At 39.3% G+C, this 17384-nt stretch overlaps 1 protein-coding gene across 1 annotated transcript in view; it reads right to left on the bottom strand.

The window, feature by feature from the left end:
* The window catches only part of CFDP1 (craniofacial development protein 1), a 136759-nt gene that overhangs the window by 106205 nt on the left and 13170 nt on the right, over positions 1-17384 (bottom strand). The window contains exon 5 of the mRNA XM_061173381.1: positions 2870-2989. Coding sequence (XP_061029364.1) covers positions 2870-2989 — 120 coding nt within the window. The remainder of the gene's footprint in view (positions 1-2869; positions 2990-17384) is intronic.

The raw sequence follows: 17384 nt of genomic DNA, 5'->3' as shown, positions 1-17384 counted from the left end.
TTCCATGAGTGACTTAGTGACTTAAACAAGGTGACCCTGACAAGCTACCACTTCTCCCTCCGCTGGTTATCTCCATAACTATGGTAACAGTGTTTTCTGAAACACATTGTTTCCAAGTAGAATCTCTAAGCATTAATACGGATTATTTTAAGAAACACCCAAGGAAGACAGAAGTAAAAATTATGCTAGTTGAAACTAACTATGCTAGAAACCTAAGGCAGAAGAAACTCTGCCTTTATTTCTATCTAGTACTTAATCTAGTACTTAATTTACAGTAACACTTTCAATAAATGCCAAGAGACATTGTTTAATAATACCACATAAAAGCCTGGTAACCCAAAGACAAGCCTGCAGAAGGCTACTTCTGTAAGTAGTCTAGAGCAGTATTTGTCAAATTCAGGTTGTAACAGACTGTGAAATCAATTCAATGGGTCATAACATTTTTTTAAATGACACATACTACACATAATAATTACAAAATAATGGAAATAAAATAGAAGAGTTCACCATACATAGTAAAGGTAAATATAATTTCACCAAATTTTTATTTCACTTTTTAACATACCTATATTTATGGGTATACTAAGTCATAATGTAAAATGTATTCCTTATTTTGAGTTGCAGTCAATAAAGTTTGAAAGTCACTGGTATGAAGAAAATCCCTTTCAAACAATATAATGATTAGAAGGCTAAAAGCATGTTGCTTCAGCCAAGAGCCTCATATTTTTTATATCAGCCCTCATAAAAAATATAGTTTATTTCATCACCCTGTACAAGCACATTTATAACCAAAATAGGGAATTCCCTGGCAGTCCAGTGGTCAGGACTCGGTGCTTTCACTGCTGGGGGCCTGGGTTCGATCCCTGGTCAGGGAACTAAGATACTGCAAGCCGCGGGCACAACCGAAAACAAACAAACAAACAAAACCCACACTGAAATAAAAATTTTGTGAAAACAATATTTATTCTTACCACATGATGTACTACGACATTTATTCTATTTCATTTCTCTTAAATGATGATTGCAAACCACAGCTTGAAAAGTACTGGCCTAGAGTATTAAGAGGGTCAGTCTGGAGAACTCTGGTCGCATTACTCTGCTCCTCTCATAGACGCCTTCCTCGGTGTTTGCCTAATTTCCACTGTGGTAGCAAGCACTCAAATCCTTTTCCTTCTCAGGTTCCTGTGTAACTACTACACGACTTCTGCCACCTAGTTGCTCCAGTGGGAGAGAAATGCTTGGATTAAGAAGCAGATAAAAAGTATGGAGCAGATGTGGACACAGGCCATCCACACGTCCCTGCGCTCACCGCCATGACACCCTGAGAGCAGCGTCACTGCAAACACCTGCAGCTCATGGCCTGAGCGCCGTGGAAGCAGCTGAGCCAGCACAGATGGGAGTTGGAGAATAAATATCCCAGCCTCCTTGCCCTTGCCAAGTCTACCAGCAGGACTGAGTAGCAGCCACCACCAGCAGCGGCTGGAAAATACACCCTGCACTGGCTACCTTCCCACACCTTTTCACTTCCCTGCTCAGGCTTCCTGGAATCACCTCCCACACTAATGACTTGCATTCAAATCTTTGTCTCAGGGTTTGCTTTTGGGTAAATGCACACCAGTGTAACACAGTGTTGTTTGGAGCCAGGGCTGCAAAGATGAGAAAGGCCTGTCCTATACAAGCTCGTAACCTGACAGGAAAACCAATGATTTTTTTTTTTTTTAATGTAAAAACACAAAACAAAACTTCACTGTTTTGGGAGGGAAGGATGAAGCAACAAACTGACTTAAGGATCAGCGAAGCCCCTATAGATGACTTGTTCTACCCCAAACACCTCAAGGACAGAGAGCTCCCCCTCAGGAGTCAGCAGGTGATCAGTGTTACAACGGGTGTGGTCCATGTTCACTTCTCTGTAGGCTAGTGCCCTGGTTCCTCATACTTACTGTGATGCTTTCCATCTTACATACAGGTTAAGAAGAAAGGAATTTTTATTTCCTCCAAAGAAAGAATTCTAGTCTTCAGCTAAAAATAGCCCATGTAGTATGGAAAATATGAAGGGAGAAAAACTATTAAGTTCTTGATGATGTGTTAACAAAATTATTTGTAAGTCAGCTTTGACCTTTTTCTGTTCCTACGAGGTCTTTGGGGGTGGAAGCAAGTACTCAACCCAAATCTTTATTACAAGTTCTGATGATCTGCTGATATTTTCATTCAAAATTTATTTTTTAGGGACTTCCCTGGTGGCACAGTGGTTAAGAATCCACCTGCCAATGCAGGGGACACGGGTTCAAGCCCTGGTCTGGGAGGATCCCACATGCTGCAGAGCAACTAAGCCCATGCGCCACAACTACTGAGCCTGAGCTCTAGAGCCCACGAGCCACAACTACAGAGCCCATGTGCCACAACTACTGAAGCCCATGCGCCTAGAGCCCATGCTCTGCAACAACAGAAGCCACCGCGATGAGAAGCCCCGAGCACCACAATGAAGAGTAGCCCCCGCTCGCCGCAACTAGAGAAAGCCCGTGCGCAGCGACGAAGACCCATCGCAACCAAAAATAAATAAATAAACAAACAAATAAATAAATGTCATGCTTTAAAAAAAAATTATTTTTTAAATGTAAAGTCTACTATGTGTTCAGCTCTGTGGCCAACACTGTATATCAGGACTTTTTTCAGAATCAAACAAGAAGCCTATGGCTAATTTTCCTCTGCCTCCCCCATTTTGGCAAATATTTCAGCAAAGGCACAACAGCAGCAGAATTCCTTCTCTCAGGAAAGGAGTCACGAGAGCTACAGGTAAAGGGTGTCCTTGTACTGAAAACAGCTTCTCCAACGTGCCAGGTACACCTGGACCTGAGACTAGACTACTCACCCTGACCCGGCAGGAAGTGACGGCAGAGCTGAAGGGACATTAGCCTGGGGTTTTTCTTTCTCATTTTGCTTGAAGAAGGATTTGGCTTCTTTAGATGTAGCATCCACTTCCTTAGTCACCCTGTACCAAGGAAGGAGACACCAAGTTTACAAGAGGAATAAAAAGAAAGAAACAAAATCTAAGAAAAGGGCATAAATAACAACAAGGAAAAACCCACTGGGCTTTCTATAAATTCTGGCTGCTGAGCTTTATGATTAAAGTGTACTGTAACAGTTCTAGATAAAGACATTGTCCCCTTATTAATTTAACAAATGAAACAACAGCATATGTAAGTCTGATGTCTCTCAAATCCCCTCCATTACTTCTGTCAGCATGATAGTCACCACTGAATCACAGCCCATGTGGGTCACCGATGTGAAGGCTGAAAAGGGCTCCTCCACTGCACCTCACGCGCAGATTAGTGCTCACACTTAAGTAAAAGTTGGAATGGGGAGATGGAGTATTTGGGAGAAAAACACTGGCATTATTTCAAGGAGAAAAGCAACAGTATAAACAATTGGGAATACTCTAAAGAAGGCTCCTGTTCTATACCTAACAACCCAAAGATGGAACAAAATTCCTTAAAACCGGCCAAATAGGCAGTGATTTAGGAGTGGAAGAAAGCGACACGATTGAGAATCCTGTCCAATTTCAAATCTGGAAAAAATGCTCTCAATAAAACTGAGTCCTCACCAGGGAAGTCCCTGTTTTTCTTTAATTAACAATAATCTTTTGATGTTCCTACTACCTGGTTTGCAAAAACTCCTATATATCCTGGCTCCTCCCTGACCTCTTCAGAGCAGTCCCTCAGAGTCATCTGAGAGGCTGTCTTCCAGGCTTAAGTCCTCATCAAGTCCGTCAAATAAAACGTAATTCTCCAAAAAAACAAAACAAAACAAAACTGAGTCCTAAAGGATCAAATAAAAGTATTAATGGTGCCTGAAATTTCAGATAAAGAAGCGAAATGCCTAATGCTGGCCTGGGTTTGACAAGTCAATAAAAACATCTGAGGAATTTTGTTTAAATGCCAATCTGTCTGTCGGAGGGTCCAAGATTATGGTCACTGTGTTACCATGAGTGTTCAAACAGGTCATTCAGCATAATGACAGATGAATCCTATAAATTCTAGATTTGCAGGAATAGAAGTCTCTATCTTTTCTCTTCTTCCTTCTAGGCTTCTTAGGACCAGAACCAAATTTTCTCATTAAGAACCATCTCACTCCTGCACTCAGTACTGTGTCACCCACACAAGTGGCACAAAATAAGAGGTTGAGAGTTTTACATTAAGAATCTTCACTGGCAAAGACTGCCTTAATCTTGAAGGATGACTTCAAACAAACAAACAAACAAACGAACACTCTGTTACTCCCCTACTCAAGTTCTTATGATGGCTCACTATTACTCAGAGGATCAAATACAAACTGCTGAACCCCCCAAATCAAGGTCCCCCCCAAATCTGCTCCTACTCTGTATTGGGCTTAATTTGTGTGTCCCTCTATTCTCCTAAGTAAACCTCTCAGTACTGAGTCAAGAGTCAAAAACAAGAGAAAGAATTTATATGATAGCTTAGACCACCATTCAGCAAATATTCACTCCTTCCCTGTGGACCAAGAAGATACTCCCCTACCCTACCGATGCTGAGCTTGGATACATGACTTGCTTCAACAGTCAATGAGATGTTAGCTGATTTGACAGAAAAAGAAGCTTTAAATGTATTTGTGCTGTTTCACTTGCCCCTTGAGTTCCTCCCTTTAGCCATAAGAACAGTATGCCTCAGGGAGCTGCTGGTCCAAGATGGCTGAAAGACACATGCTGCAGATCTGAACCCAACAAGCAGCTTGGAGACCAGCCTAGATTAGCTGAACCCCAGATATCCAGAAACACATGTTCAACAAATAAATTCTTATTGGTGTACACCACTGTGTTTTGGGATGGTCTGTAGCATTTCTGTAGCAGCAGCTAACACATTTACATTTCATGAGTGAGAACACTGATATCTAAGGGGTTAAGTTACTTTTTCTCATCTAGAGATTAAGTAGCAATGCTAGAGAGAACCCTTCAGTAAATTCTATTTCCCAAAGATGGTTGCCACAAATTTCCCAACCCCCATGCTCTTCCAGAACCTGATACTACCCCAATGAAAGGGAGAGTATATGTCACCCCCCTTGAAACTGGGTGGGCCTTTGTGGCTGCCTCGACTCACAACGTTCAGTGGAAGGGGCACTACATGACTTATAAGGCTCACTGAGAAAAGGTGATAGAGCTTCCAGGTGGCTCTCTCTCAAGAATGCACCTCTGAAACCCCAAGTTACCACACAAGAAGTCTGGCTGCCCTGAAGCCGCCACGCTGGAGAGAACACATGGGAATACCACTGAGAGAGAGATACCTAAGGAGTCCGTTCCAGACCCCAGGTGTTTCTTCCTGGCCCAGGCACCACACATGGGAGTAAATAAACTTTCAAGATGGCCCCAGACCCAGCCACTAACTACAACTGCATGAGAGGTTCTGCACAAGAACCATCTAGCTGAGTCCAGCCACCCCAGAACTACAAGAAATTACAATAAAACAACTGTTTTAAGCTGCTAAAATTTGGGGTGATTACTTACACTGCTATAGAGACCACCAAAATAAACCTACATCCAAACCTGAGGCTTAATGCAGAGTCCCAGAGTACTGGCCTAGAAAGTTGCTTTAAATCTCCTTGCCCTGGGTAGAATCTGGGGCAAACCTGAGATGGCTTATGAAGAACAAGTGGAAACTTCCACTTGGAAATGGTGGTTTGAACTCTACTCCCTACCAAAACCCTGCCAAACAGTGGTAAACAAATTTACAAAGGCAAAACTACACAAGGATAAGAACAGGTATAACAGGAGAAAGATGTCAATCAAATTTTTTGAAGGTAGAAAGCAAACACACAAGTAATAGTTGACTTAAGTCTTTGTTTGCTCTAATCTCTCAAGCTGGTAGCCATGTGAAATGGCCAACAAGCAAGCAGTATCCCAGAAAGGCTCAGTAAATTGAGATACCAGGAAACTTTGAAGGTCGGGGAGAGGAGTGGGGCTAAAACTAGTTGAAAGTTTGTATCAGGAGCGTCTAGGTCCCAGATCCCCTTCTCTACCTTATACCACAGGCTACTGACCCCTACCCAACCCAGAACCCATTACTTGTTGGAGAAATGAAAATCACATAAGTTCCAGACTCAGATGGCAGGGCTGAAGTCTCATTCTCAAAACAGACAAATTAAATGAAGATGTATCTATTCACTCTTCCTTTGCCACAGCAACCTCAAAGGCTACGTGTTTCGGACGGCTGAGTTGTAAGACGTAGTGCTACCCAACCTGTGTTGCACTTTGTACCAGTAAGAAATAAATATGTGTTATGCTACGGACTTTCTGGGTTTATTTGTTACCCCAGCATAGCCTAGCAGAGCCTTACTATTACATCAATTTAACCAATAGGAATTTCAGAATAAGAAAATATGGGAAGTTATGAACAAAAAGAAAAATTTCCTAGAAGTTTCCACAAAATGACTGTTCCACAGAATATTTGACCCAGCAATTTATTTTATTTATTTATTTTTAAAAATATTTTGGCCGTACCACGCAGCTTGCGGGATCTCAGTTCCCCGACCAGGGATCGAATGCAGGCCACAGCAGTGACAGTGCTGAATCCTAACCACTAGGCCACCGGGGAACTCCCATGACCCAGCAATTTAAAAAGATCTACATAAAGGCACATCATTATGAAACTTTAGAATGCTGGTGATGAGAGAAGATAAAGATCAAGTGGCCCAAATCATAGGGAAAGTAAAAGAAGACTTTATGCAAAGTATGTTTTGTTTACTTGTTTTACCACAGTAGTAACAAAACTTTTCTACCAGCAACCTAAGACAATTCAGTGGACATTTTCTGAAAAGCGACCTAGATGCAGGCACTGTGTTAACATGAGACATATAAAAAGATATGACATGGTCTCTGCCCTGACTGGCTCACAGTCCAGCAGGACAGCCAACCATGAAAACAAATCATAACAAAACATGATATATAGTAAGTGGCATAAAGGAAGCATGGAAAAAAGTATAAGGTGTGGGAATATCTCTATTAATTTCTTACTGTCAAAGTCTTATTCATGGACTTCCCTGGTGGCACAGTGGTTAAGAATCCTCCTGCCAATGCAGGGGACACGGGTTCAAGCCCTGGTCCAGGAAGATCCCACGTGCCACAGAGCAACTAAGCCCAAGCGCCACAACTACTGAGCCTGCGCTCTAGAGCCCACGAGCCACAACTACTGAGCCTGCATGCTGCAACTACTGAAGCCCGCGAGCCTAGAGCCCGTGCTCTGCAACAAGAGAAGCCACCGCAGTGAGAAGCCTGCGCACCACAACGAAGAGTAGCCCCTGCTCGCCGCGACCAGAGGAACCCCGCGCGCAGCAACGAAGACCCAATGCAGCCAAAAATAAAATAAATAAATTTATTTTTTTTTAAAAAGTCTTATTCATATTCACTAGGAAACAAGTTCTTTAAACTGGAATATTTCTCTCAGGGACTTTGATAAATGACACAAAGTAATAATAAGCAGATTACTGTATACTGAGAATATGCCTAGAAGAACTCCACTTTTAACAAGCAATAAGAACAGATTCGCAGGAATTCCCTGGCGGTCCAGTGGTTAGGACTTGGTGCTTTCACTGCCGGGGCCTGGGTTCAATCCCTGTTCAGGCAACTAAGATCCTGCAAGTCAGGCGTTGACCTAGATGCAGACGGGGGGAGGGGGGGCAGGATTCGCTATCAAAATATCTTCAAGTAGGAGAACAGGTAAATTATAGACCACTCCTAATGTACAAGAGGGAACCCTGACAGGAAAAGGCCCATCATTAGCAACAGTTAATTCAAGTGCTAACAGAAGGAATTCCATCTTAACTTCATTTTCACTTAATCAGAACTTCCTGAGAAGTCTTTATTTAGGCAGAAACTTTCCATGACTGGCCTCTTCCAAAAGGTGAATCATTTAGGAAATTCTGAGCTAACTGGCTCAGCTGGTTATATGATAGGGAAGGATAAAAAATACTGTATTTCCTCATTCACCAAGGTTAATAAGCTACACATTTTTCAAGTGGGAGAAAACCGAAACAAAAAGGTAAAAATCCTAAATTTAACAATTAAAACATAATTAGAAAAAACCCAAAAGACTAACTTTGTGCTAACACTATCTTATGTTTACACTTACAAATTCCTCCCGGTCATCAGTAGCTCTTCCTCACATTTCTTAACTTGATACAAAGACAAAAAGGAAAAGCAGAATAATGACATCAAGAGATTAAAAGACATGCTCAAATCCATTTACCAACTTTGCATCTGGTTGTCAAAATTCAGGCCCTCCAAGTTCCTACATGAGGGTTCCTTATAATACCTAAATTTAAGTATAAATAATTGAAGTTTTAAAAAAAATCCTGCCAACATGACAATTATTAACAGAATTTTTGGGTTTTTTTAGGAGGAAGGCGTTACACAGAACTTTCACTTGTCACGTTATATATCGCTGCACGTATGTGTTTAAAGGAATAAGCATATATTACTTTTGAGTATAAAATATATGTGCGTGAGAGTGTGTATATTTATGGAAAAAAAAGTGTTTCCTTATTCATACTGCTGTTTTTTTGATAGATATGGTGCTGCCCTCTTCTGACAAATGATAGAAACAGCAGGTTCTCTGAATACTCATCCAGTATTTAAAATCATCATCCATTTGCTTTAAAAAATGAAAGAAAAAAAAATTTTTTTAAAGAAAAAAAGAAATAGAAAATTTGTGTCAGTCAACTATATTTATAAATATTAATAAATCCACAAAATTTAATTTGATCAGGAAATTTAATGATTTCTCATAACGACAGTTATTCACCAGCTTTTCTTATTACTCTCTATGTAAAGTCAATGGTAAAGTTATAATAAATCCTTCTTAGATATCCTATATGACACATGGGAAATAATGCGAGCCAAGAAAAACTTCCAAAAATTTAAAACCTATATTCCGAAAGGTATATTAAACACTTTCTGTATTATTTCTGTAGGACTTTGGTTCACTATCAGTGTTCTACTAACCTCTGTTGGATAGCTCAATAGTTCCCAGTATGATTTCTGGCAGCAAAATACATTCTTGTTTTTTTTTTTTTTTTTAAAGAGAGTTCCCTTTTTATTTTTTATAATTAATTAATTAATTAATTAATGGCTGCATTGGGTCTTCGTTGCTGTGCGCGGGCTTCTCACTGCGGTGGCTTCTCTTGCTGCGGAGCACGGGCTCTAGGCACGTGGGCTTCAGTAGCTGTGGCTCGAAGGCTCTAGAGCTCAGGCTCAGTAGTTGTGGCACACAGGCTTAGTTGCTCCGCGGCATGTGGGATCTTCCCGGACCAGGGCTCGAACCCGTGTCCCCTGCATTGGCAGGCGGATTCTTAACCACTGCGCCACCAGGGAAGCCCAGCAAAATACATTCTTAATTCACATCATCAAGATTTATTTAATGGATCCCGAAAATGATTATATGGGAAAAGGGTGTCTTTGCAATGGAGAATTCTGACACATATTGCCTAAGTAGTCTAACTTATTGCCACCAATAATCGGTGTTAATGATGAGATGTACTGAGGAGGACAAAACATCATCAATGTAGTATTTTTGTCTAAAGTGATTAATATGAAGTTAACCATGAGGAAACAATGCAACAACCCAAACTGAGAGACACTCTACAACACAGAGGGACTCTTAAGACTAAATGCAGAGTCAGCTCTACCCACCACCAGTCCCTCCCATCAGGAAACTTACACAAGCCTCTTAGATAGCTTCATCCGTCAGAGGGCAGACAGCAGAAGCAAGAAGAACTACAATCCTGCAGCCTGTGGAACAAAAACCACATTCACAGAAAGACAGACATGATGAAAAGGCAGAGGGCTATGTACCAGATGAAGGAACAAAATAAAACCCCAGAAAAACAACTAAATGAAGTGGAGATAGGCAACCTTACAGGAAAAGAATTCAGAATAATGATAGTGAAGATGATCCAGGACCTCGGAAAAAGAATGGAGGCAAAGATCGAGAAGATGCAAGAAATGTTTAACAAAGACCTAGAAGAATTAAAGAAAAAACAAACAGAGATGAACAATACAATAACTGAAATGAAAACTACACTAGAAAGAATCAATAGCAGAATAACTGAGGCAGGAGAACGGATAAGTGACCTGGAAGACAGAATGGTGGAATTCACTGCTGCGGAACAGAATAAAGAAAAAAGAATGAAAAGAAATGAAGACAGCCTAAGAGACCCCTGGGACAACATTAAACGCAACAACATTCGCATTATAGGGGTCCCAGAAGTAGAAGAGAGAGAGAAAGGACCTGAGAAAATATTTGAAGAGATTATAGCCGAAAACTTCCCTAACATGGGAAAGGAAATAGCCACCCAAGTCCAGGAAGTGCAGAGAGTCCCATACAGGATAAATCCAAGGAGAAAAATGCCGAGACACATAGTAATCAAACTGGCAAAAATTAAAGACAAAGAAAAATTATTGAAAGCAGCAAGGGAAAAATGACAAATAACATACAAGGGAACTCCCATAAGGTTAACAGCTGATTTCTCAGCAGAAACTCTACAAGCCAGAAGGGAGTGGCATGATATACTTAAAGTGATGAAAGGGAAGAACCTACAACCAAGATTACTCTACCCAGCAAGGATCTCATTCAGATTTGATGGAGAAATCAAAAGCTTTACCAGACAAGCAAAAGCTAAGAGAATTCAGCACCACCAAATCAGCTCTACAACAAATGCTAAAGGAACTTCTCTAAGTGGGAAACACAAGAGAAGAAAAGGACCTACAAAAACAAACCCAAAACAATTAAGAAAATGGTCATAGGAACATATATATCGATAATTACCTTAAACGTGAATGGATCAAATGCTCCCACCAAAAGACACAGGCTTGTTGAATGGATACAAAAACAAGACCCATCTATATGCTGTCTACAAGAGACCCACTTCAGACCTAGGGACACATTCAGACTGAAAGTGACAGGATGGAAAAAGATATTCCATGCAAATGGAAATCAAAAGAAAGCTGGAGTAGCAAGACTCATATCAGATAAAATAGACTTTAAAATAAAGAATGTTACAAGAGACAAGGAAGGACACTACATAATGATCAAGGGATCAAACCAAGAAGAAGATATAACAATTATAAATATATATGCACTCAACATAGGAGCACCTCAATACATAAGGCAACTGCTAACAGCTATGAAAGAGGAAATCAACAGTAACACAATAATAGTGGGGGACTTTAACACATCACTTACACCAATGGACAGATCATCTAAAATGAAAATAAATAAGGAAACAGAAGCTTTAAATGACACAATAGACCAGATAGATTTAATTGATATTTATAGGACATTCCATCCAAAAGCAGCAGATTACACTTTCTTCTCAAGTGCGTACGGAACATTCTCCAGGACAGATCACATCTTGGGTCACAAATCAAGCCTCAGTAAATTTAAGAAAATTGAAATCATATCAAGCATCTTTTCTGACCACAACGCTATGAGATTAGAAATGAATTATAGGGGAAAAAACGTAAAAAACACAAACACATGGAGGCTAAACAATACGTTACTAAATAACCAAGAGATCACTGAAGAAATCAGAGGAAATCAAAAAATACCTAGAGACAAACGACAATGAAAACACAACGATCCAAACCCTATGGGATTCAGCATAAGCAGCTCTAAGAGGGAAGTTTATAGCTATACAAGCCTACCTCAAGAAGTAAGAAAAATCTCAAATAAACAATCTAACCTTACACCTAAAGGAACTAGAGAAAGAAGAACAAACAAAACCCAAAGTTAGCAGAAGGAAAGAAATCATAAAGATCAGAGCAGAAATAAATGAAATAGAAACAAAGAAAACAATAGCAAAGATCAATAAAACTAAAAGCTGGTTCTTTGAGAAGATAAACAAAATTGATAAACCCTTAGCCAGACTCATCAAGAAAAAGACGGAGAGGACTCAAATCAATAAAATTAGAAATGAAAAAGGAGAAATTACAACAGACACCGCAGAAATACAAAGCATCCTAAGAGACTACTACAAGCAACTCTATGCCAATAAAATGGACAACCTGGAAGAAATGGACAAATTCTTAGAAAGGTATAACCTTCTACGACTGAACCAGGAAGAAATAGAAAATATGAACAGACCAATCACAAGTAATGAAATTGAAACTGTGATTAAAAATCTTCCAACAAACAAAAGTCCAGGACCAGATGGCTTCACAGGTGAATTCTATCAAACAGTTAGAGAAGAGTTAACACCCATCCTTCTCAAACTCTTCCAAAAAATTGCAGAGGAAGGAACACTCCCAAACTCATTCTATGAGGCCACCATCACCCTGTTACCAAAACCAGACAAAGATACTACAAAAAAAGAAAATTACAGACCAATATCACTGATGAATATAGATGCAAAAATCCTCAACAAAATACTAGCAAACAGAATCCAACAACACATTAAAAGGATTATACATCATGATCAAGTGGGATTTATCCCAGGGATGCAAGGATTCTTCAATATACGCAAATCAATCAATGTGATACACCATATTATCAAATTGATGAATAAAAACCATATGATCATCTCAATAGATACAGAAAAAGCTTTTGACAAAATTCAACACCCATTTATGATAAAAAATTCTCCAGAAAGTGGGCATAGAGGGAATCTACCTCAACATAATAAAGTCCATTAAAAAAAAAAAAAAATGACTAAACGCAGGGACTTCCCTGGTGGCACAGTAGTTAAGAATCTGCCTGCCAATGCAGGGGACACGGGTTTGATCCCTGGTCTGGGAAGATCCCACATGCCACGGAGCAACTAAGCCCGTGTGCCATAACTACTGAGCCTGCGCTCTAGAGCCCTCGAGCCACAACTACTGAAACCCGCACATCTAGAGCCCATGCTCTGCAACAAGAGAAGCCACTGCAATGAGAAGCCTGCGCACCACAACGAAGAGTAGTCCCTGCTTGCTACAACTAGAGAAAGCCCGGGCGCAGCAATGAAGACCCAAGGCAGACAAAAATAAATAAAATAAAATAAATAAATTTATTAAAATAATAAAATAAATAAAGACTAAACGCAGAGTGTAATCTTGGATTGGAGGTTGGACTGGACAAGAAATATAGCTATTAAGAACATTTTGGGGCTTCCCTGGTGGCACAGTGGTTAAGAATCCACCTGCCAATGCAGGGGACATGGGTTCGAGTCCTGGTCCGGGAAGATCCCACATGCCGCGGAGCAACTAAGCCCGAGCGTCACAACTATTGAGCCTGCGCTCTAGAGCTCGCGTGCCACAACTGCTGAGCCTGTGTGCCACAACTACTGAGGCCTGCACACCTAGAGCCCGTGCTCTGCAACAGGAGAGGCCACTGCAGTGAGAAGCCCACGCACCTCAACAAAGAGTAGCCCCCGCTCGCCACAATGAAAGAAAGCCCATGCACAGCAACAAAGACCCAGTGCAGCCAAAAATAAAAATAAAAATAAATAAATTTATTTTTTAAAAAAAGAACATTTTAGAATAACTAGGGAAAGATTTGCGTAGAACTGTATATAGAGCTACCAAATATGTGGCCTGCAAAACTACCTGTTATTGGTCTAAGACAAGATAGGTACAAAAATTTTGAGTGAGTATTTAGAAACTTGCTTAGCAATTTGACAATGTCACAATATTCAAGACATGAATGATGGACTCATTGCATTAAACAGAACATAGACCAATTCAGGTACTGTCAAACTTGCAAGGTGGTCACATGTGATATTAGTCTTGTGCAGTAAGACCACATTACAGTGTGTATGAAAGTTTAGGGTTATTTTATCAATTAAAACCCAAAAATGTGATAAAATGTAAGCATTTCTTTTTATAAATTTTTACAATCATTTTAATTTTTGACCAAGTGTGACTTTTAAAATTTATAGTTTAATAACTAAATTAAGAAAGTAAATTTGGTATTATTTTTTAATCCTCATTTACTGATGGCAAAACAACCTACACTGTACGCTTCTGCAAAAAAGCCCACGTTTCCTGAATGCAGCAGTAGTAGTAAACCACATGATGATGATGGAAGTGACTCCGAAGAAATGAAGGACAACCAAGGTCAAACCGCTTTTACTCTATGAGCCCTCATACACTGGGCTTGGGTTTTGATCACGTAGCGCTAAAACCACAGTAAGTTCTTTGCAGAGATGTTTTGGCTAATAAAGCAACAAATCCACCAAAACTTCTGCAGCGTTTACATATAAAACATGAAGAAATAAGTTCAAAATCAAAAGAATTTTTTTAAAGAAAGAGTACTGAACTAAAAAGTCAATAAAAAGATACAAAATTCCCTACGTTAGCATTATGGCCTTCTGAGAAAGGAGTACTTTTGGTTGCTAACTAAGAAAAACATATACCATTCCCAGGACATTAATAAAAGACTATATCAAAGGTGTCTGCTTGGAAATCTTGACGAAGAAGGTAGTTCAAGTACAACTTTCCAATGATACCATGGCTTAAAAGTATTCAGGATCTGGCTTATGATAGAGAAACTATTAACAAAGTTAGCAAAGTGTTTCTTCAATGCAATTTGAAGAACGACAGATTATTGCTAATATGAAAATTATTTTAGTATATGTGATTTAATCACGAGGGTGATATAAAGGATTCTTTTTAATCAGTTTTTTGCTGACAAACATTAACTGACACTGATCTGTATACTAAAAGTAGGATCACATGTCAACAGATGAGATATGAAGTTTAAGTGTTTGGAAGAATATGTTCCAATGGCACAGCTGCAAGACAGGGAAACAGTTTAGATTAAGGAGTTTGTGCTAGAACATAAATTAATACACTGCTTCCTTCATTGAGAAAACTCTTACCACATAAAAAACCCCCCACTGTTCTTAGTACAGTAGTAAAAACTGTGAATTATGTAAAGCTAATGCATTAAATTTAAATGACTCTATTTTTGATAAACTGAAAGTTGATCATAAATATGCATATGTTATAATGCATGCTGAAGTACAATGGTTATGAAGAAGGAAGTGCCTTGAGAATGATGAACTACAGAATAAACTTAGTACTTCTAAAAGAAAAACAATAACCATATGGTCCCCAATTTTAAAGATCTCAATTAGACAGTAAAACATGCTTATTTGCCTGCTTTGTTTGGTATTTTTTTGGTGTTTTTTTTTGGCCGTGCTGAGCAGCTTGCAGGATCTTAGTTCCCCAACCAGGAATTGAACCCAGGCCTTCAGCAGTGAAACTGTGGAGTCCTAACCACTGGACTGCCAGGGAATTCCCAGTTTGGTGTTTTTAATAATCTTAGTACTTTCACACAAGGAAGTAATTCAACATGTTTTTCAGAAACAAATAAACTCTAAGAGTAAAAATGAAAGTTAAAAGCCTGAAGAACAGTTCCTATAGGTTAACATGTTTCACAGAATGTTTTGAATTATATTTTTCATAAAAAAAATCCACACAGGAAATTCATGCATCCAGAATTCCTTTTTCCCACTGAAATATAAGTTAAATTTAATTATAACTTGACAGGATAAATTACTGGAACTGACTACTTATGAAGCACTGAAGATGAACTCTGAAAATACAGTTACTACTAATCATTTCATGAAGTACCTAGGTCAAATCATTATGCTGTACACCTTAAACTTATACAGTGCTGTATGTCAATTATTTCTCAATAAAACTGGAGGGAAAAAAAGAAAATATAGTTATTACTGGCTTTGTTTGGAAAAAGTAAAAATGAAAATCCTGAACTTAATGAAACTGCTTTAAAATCCACACCTCCATCCTCATTACTTTCACATTATTGCAGATCATTGTCTAAATCATCTGTAGTGAAGGACCATGATTTAAAAATTTCAACCTGTTGCAGACCAATACTTTTGTAAAACACAATAAAAAGAAATTATTAGAAAAATAAATTAAAAAGAGGTACAGGACTTCCCTGGTGGTGCAGTGGTTAAGAATCCGCCTGCCAATGCAGGGAACACAGGTTCGAGCCCTGGTCCGGGAAGATCCCACATGCCGTGGAGCAACTAAGCCCATGTGCCACAACTACTGAGCCTGCGCTCTAGAGCCTGCGAGCCACAACTACTGAAGCCCACGTGCTGCAACTACTGAAGCCCGTGTGCCTAGAGCCCGTGCTCCGCAACAAAGAGAAGCCACCGCAATGAGAAGCCCACGCACCGCAACGAAGAGTAGCCCCCGCTCGCCGCAACTAGAGAAAGCCCGCACGCAGCAACGAAGACCCAACGCAGCCAAAAATAAATAAAAATAAAAATAAATAAATTTATTAAAAAAGAAAAAGAAGTCCGCATGCCACAACAAAGAGCCAGCATGCCGCAATGAAGATTCCACGAGCCGCCAACTAAGACCCAGCACAGCCTAAATAAATAAATAAATATTTTTAAAAAAGTTTGCGCTTGTATTTTGTATCTCTTCTTAATTTACTTTTCTAATAATTCCTATTTATTGTGTTTTACAAAAGTATTGGTCTGCAACAGGTTGAAAATTTAAAATCAGGGTCCTTCACTACAGAGAATTTAGATAACAATCTGCATTAATGTGTAATCTGCCGAATGTGAGAGTTATACTGTGTCACAAAGGAGAAGATCCTTGTTCTTAGGAAACAGTGATTAACTATTTAAGAGTGAAGTGTCATGATGTCTACAATTCTCAAATGGTTCAGCCAAAACAAAAAGAGAGAAATACGGAAACAGATGGTGGAGAGAGGGGCAAAACATTTACAAGTGGTGAATCAGTATGATAGGTGTATGGGTGTTCACTGTAATACTATTCTTGCAACATTTTTATAAGTGTAAAATTTTCCAGAAAAAAAATTTGGGGAGAAAAAAAGTAATACTAAAAGAGTGGAAATATGTATATCTATAACCGATTCACTGTGCTGTAGAGCAGAAAGTAACGCAACACTGTAAATCAACTCTACTCCAATAAAAAAATAAAAGTAAAAAATAAAAAGAGCCACCACCACCACCACCAACAAATAATAACAATAATAAAAAGTTTTGCTTCACATCATTTATAAAACTAATAATGCCGGGACTTCCCTGGTGGTCCAGCAGTTAAGACTCCGTGCTCCCAATGCAGGGGGCCCAGGTTCTATCCCTGGACAGGGAACTAGATCCCGCATGCCGCAACTATAAAGTTCCCACACGCTGCAACCAAAGATCCCGCACGCTGCAATGAAGATCCCGCGTGCCGCAACTAAGAGCCGGCGCAGCCAAATAAATAAATAAATAAATGTTAAAAACAAACAAACAAACAAAAACTAATAATGCCAAACTTTTTTCTAAGATATATTTTCACTAGATGAAATAATTGTTGGAAACTAGAAATTATTTTTAAGAGCATCAACTTTAGG

This window comes from Eubalaena glacialis, chromosome 18, assembly GCF_028564815.1.
Source record: "Eubalaena glacialis isolate mEubGla1 chromosome 18, mEubGla1.1.hap2.+ XY, whole genome shotgun sequence".
Classification (NCBI taxonomy): Eukaryota; Metazoa; Chordata; class Mammalia; order Artiodactyla; family Balaenidae; genus Eubalaena; species Eubalaena glacialis.
The sequence above is the reverse complement of the archived record's forward strand: the minus strand, read 5'-3'. Positions and strand labels throughout refer to the sequence as shown.